This window comes from Camellia sinensis, chromosome 4, assembly GCF_055761805.1.
Source record: "Camellia sinensis isolate YWXY chromosome 4, ASM5576180v1, whole genome shotgun sequence".
NCBI classification, from domain to species: Eukaryota; Viridiplantae; Streptophyta; class Magnoliopsida; order Ericales; family Theaceae; genus Camellia; species Camellia sinensis.
In genome coordinates this window covers 39820695-39824453 of record NC_138964.1, presented here as the reverse complement: position 1 = coordinate 39824453, position 3759 = coordinate 39820695, and the positions used below count along the sequence as shown (strand labels likewise).

General features: G+C 34.6%; 1 protein-coding gene across 1 annotated transcript; it reads left to right on the top strand.

Moving 5' to 3' along the window:
- Positions 1-542: 542 nt before the first annotated feature.
- Positions 543-860, top strand: LOC145823701 (uncharacterized). Its single transcript, XM_082923214.1, has one exon. The coding sequence runs from the start codon at positions 543-545 to the stop codon at positions 858-860; it is 318 nt and encodes a 105-aa protein (XP_082779340.1).
- Positions 861-3759: the final 2899 nt, after the last annotated feature.

Sequence of the window (3759 nt, the reverse complement as noted above, 5' to 3'; positions counted from 1 at the left end):
GAGTCACTTTCAAATAATTATGAAATGGGTATAGGGTAATGTAACTTATGTAATTTGACAGATTAGAATTGAATACCCAAAGGTAATGTGGCTAACTGAAAGGTTGCATAAATTACTTTAGACCTACATAAGTGATTCTTGACGTGTGAACAATAGATATACCTAAGGTTTGCCCAAAGGAAAGACTTTTGTGATATCAATAGTTCATTATTATAATTCTCAAAGCTTTAATATGTATATTGTTTATGCCTATTGTTTATGCCTATGTATGCGTTACTTATGAGACCTTGTGTTAATACCTTTTAAAATCTGTCAAAAAGATAGCTTGCTATCTAAGGTGGTTGGACTTAGAAGGGAGGCTATATTGACTCCTTCGACTTTCCTAGAATCTTACTTGGTTATTGACCAAAGGACTCTTTAGTGACGTTACCCTAACCCTAAGCGTAAAATTTGGGGCGTCATATGTTTTATCTTATTCAGTGACAGTTTCCACCTCATTGTACTCTTTTGCATCGGGCGTCCCTCTACTTATTGACACTATTATGGCAGAATTGACAACAATGAAATATGATGGCAACAGAGGAGTTCAGGATCACATCCTCAATATGGTTGACAAAGCTGCAAAGCTTAAAACTTTAGGGATGCAAGTTGATGAAACTTTTCTCGTGCAGTTTATTCTCAACTCACTTCCATCAAAGTTATTCAAATTTCACTATAACACTAATAAAGATAAGTGGATTTTGAATGAGCTGACTAATACGTGTGTTCAGGAGGAAGTGAGGTTAAGGGAGGAAATACGTCAAACTACATTGGCTATAACTCATGGAGCTATAAAGAAAAAGAATGGGTCTGGGGAATAAAATCAGGCTCAGAATGGTTTCACTCTCAAGTGCTACTTTTGTGGCGGAAGGGACATGTGAAGAAAGATTGTAACAAGTGAAAGGCTTGGTTCGAAAAGAAATATAAGAAATTTTCTTTTGTTTTTTATGAATCAAATCTTGCTGAAATACCTTTTAACACATGGTGGATTGACTTTGGGGCCACGACCCACATTACAAATTCCATGCAGGGATAAACTAGAAAACCAAAAGAAAGTGAAAGATTTGTCTATATGGGGAACCGTTTCAAAGCTGAAGTCATAGCTGTAGGAACCTATCGACTGATCTTAAAGATGGGTCATCAGATGGATCTAGAAGACACTTTTTATGTTCCTTCAAGTTCTAGGAATTTAGTTTCGTTATCCAAATTAGATCGTGTTGGATATTCAGTTTTATTTAGTTGTGAAAAAATTAATTTAATGTTTAATTCAATAATAATTGGTTCTGGTAATTTATGTGATGGTTTATATAAAATTACCTTAAATCATGAGTTTGCATAATCATTAGTAACTCTGTATTCGAATATTGGTTTAAAACGTGGTTTAATTAATGAAAAATCCTCAATCTTGTGGCATAAACGGTTGGGGGCATATCTCTAGAAATAGAATTGAAAAATTGGTAAAGAATGGGATTTTGAAAAACCTAGACTTCACTGATTTTGAGATATGTGTGAATTGCATCAAAGGAAAGCAAACCAAGCACACCAAGAAAGGTGCCACAAGAAGTAATGAGCTTCTTGAGATAATTTATAAAGATATTTGCGGGCCACTTAACATCCCATGTCTTAGTGGTGAAAAATATTTCATCACATTTATAGGTGATTTCTCACGTTATGGATATGTGTATCTAATTCATAAAAAGCCTCAAGCTGTTGACATTCTTGAGGTGTACATAACTAAAGTAGAGAGACAATTAGATAGAAAGGTCAAAATAGTGAGATCAGATAGGGGTGGTGAATATTATGGTAAATATGATGAGTTAGGCCAAAATCCTAGCCCATTTGCCAAATTCTTAGAAAAGAAAGGCATTCGTTCTCAATATACAATGCTTGGTATGCCACAGTAGAATGGAGTTGCTGAAAGGCGTAATCGTACACTTAAAAATATGGTTAGGAGTATGTTAAGTTAACCTATTTCACTGTGGGATGAAGCTTTAAAGACTGCAATATATATCTTAAATAGGGTTCCTAGTAAGGCAGTCCCAACAATTCCTTTTAAGTTGTGAACTAGTAGGAAACCTAGTTTGAGACACTTACATATTTGGGGTTGTCCAGCAGAGGCAAGAATCTTCAACCCACAAGAGAAAAAGTTGGACTCAAGAACAATATATGGATATTTCATTGGTTATCCAAACAAGTCTAAAGGGTACAAATTTTATTGTCCTAATCACAGTACGAGGATAGTAGAGACTAGTAATGCTAGATTCCTAGAGAATGGTGAAATTAGTGGGAGTGAGAAAATACGAGTGGTGAATTTCGAGGAAATTAGGGTGGATGTGCCAACATTTGACCCTTATCGGAAAATTATTGTTCCTCAGACTATTCCACAAGTTAAGGGAAACGAACAACATAATGAAAATCCTTCACCATCTCATGTTTTACCACTTCATGAAGATACCGCCATTGAAAATATTGTAGAACCACCACAACTGGCAGTTCTGAGAAGATCTTAGAGGGAACGAAAGCTTGCCATTCCAGATAATTACATGGTGTATCTACACTAATTTGATTTTGATATTGGGATTAACAAAGATCTAGCGTCATTTTCACAAGCCATGAATAGTGATAGTTTTACTAAATGGGTCAATGCTATAAATGAAGAGTTAAAATTCATCGAACAGAATGGTGTTTGGGATCTTGTCGAATTTGCCTAATAACTGTAAAAAGGTCGGGTGTAAATGGGTCTTCAAGACCAAGCGCGACGCAAAAGGCAATATAGAACGATTTAAAGCCATACTTGTTGCCAAGGGTTTTACTCAAAAAGAAGGCATAGACTATAAAGAAACCTTCTCTCCAGTATCTAAAAAAGACTCGCTTAGAATCATCCTAGCATTGGTAGCTCATTATGACTTAGAGTTGCATCAAATGGATGTGAAAACTGTTTTTCTAAATGAGAATTTGGATGAAGAAATTTATATAGAGTAGCTAGAAGGATTTGCAAAGAAAGGTAAAGAACATTTAGCTTACAAATTAAAGAAATTCATATATGGCCTTAAACAAGCTTCTAGGCAATGATATTTAAGATTTAATGGCCTTAAAGTACTTAGTTGTTAGAGAAAATGTCAAGAAACAACAAGTGTTAATTGAAAACTTAAGCACCTCTCTTATGATTACTGATCCATTCACAAAGAGATTGCCACCAAAGGCATACAAAGAGCATGTTATCAGGATGGGTTTTTAAGCAACCCATGATGGGTATGGTTAATCTCGAGAGCTTATTTTATTTGACACTATTTGCGAAATAATAATTTTGTTTCTATTTTTCCTATTCTAAAAGTGTGTGCACACATTAATTTGAATATTGATAAATAGGAAATGTCTTAACAAGACAAATTACAGGGGCCTTTCAGGTAAATAATTACATATCCTGATAATGGACTGGGTTAGTGAAGGTTATCGATGGTGTGGTGCATAGAAGGAAATCTGACATATGTTATATAACCGCTATGACTCACATTGGTGATCTGAAGTAATCACAGTATTATAGTCTCTAATATATCTGAGCTTATTGGTTATTTTTAAAATTTCGTGATCATGTGTCAAAGTTTTAGTGTGGAATCCAATGAGTCAAAAATTTTATAAATTGCATATTTTGAAAAAACTGATAGTTGCATCATAATCAGCTTAATGGCCCAAGTGGGAGAATGTTGGATTTATTTTCTA

Bases quoted from the DNA above. Each gene is read 5' to 3' on its own strand.
- LOC145823701 (XM_082923214.1), top strand. From the start codon at position 543: ATGGCAGAATTGACAACAATGAAATATGATGGCAACAGAGGAGTTCAG.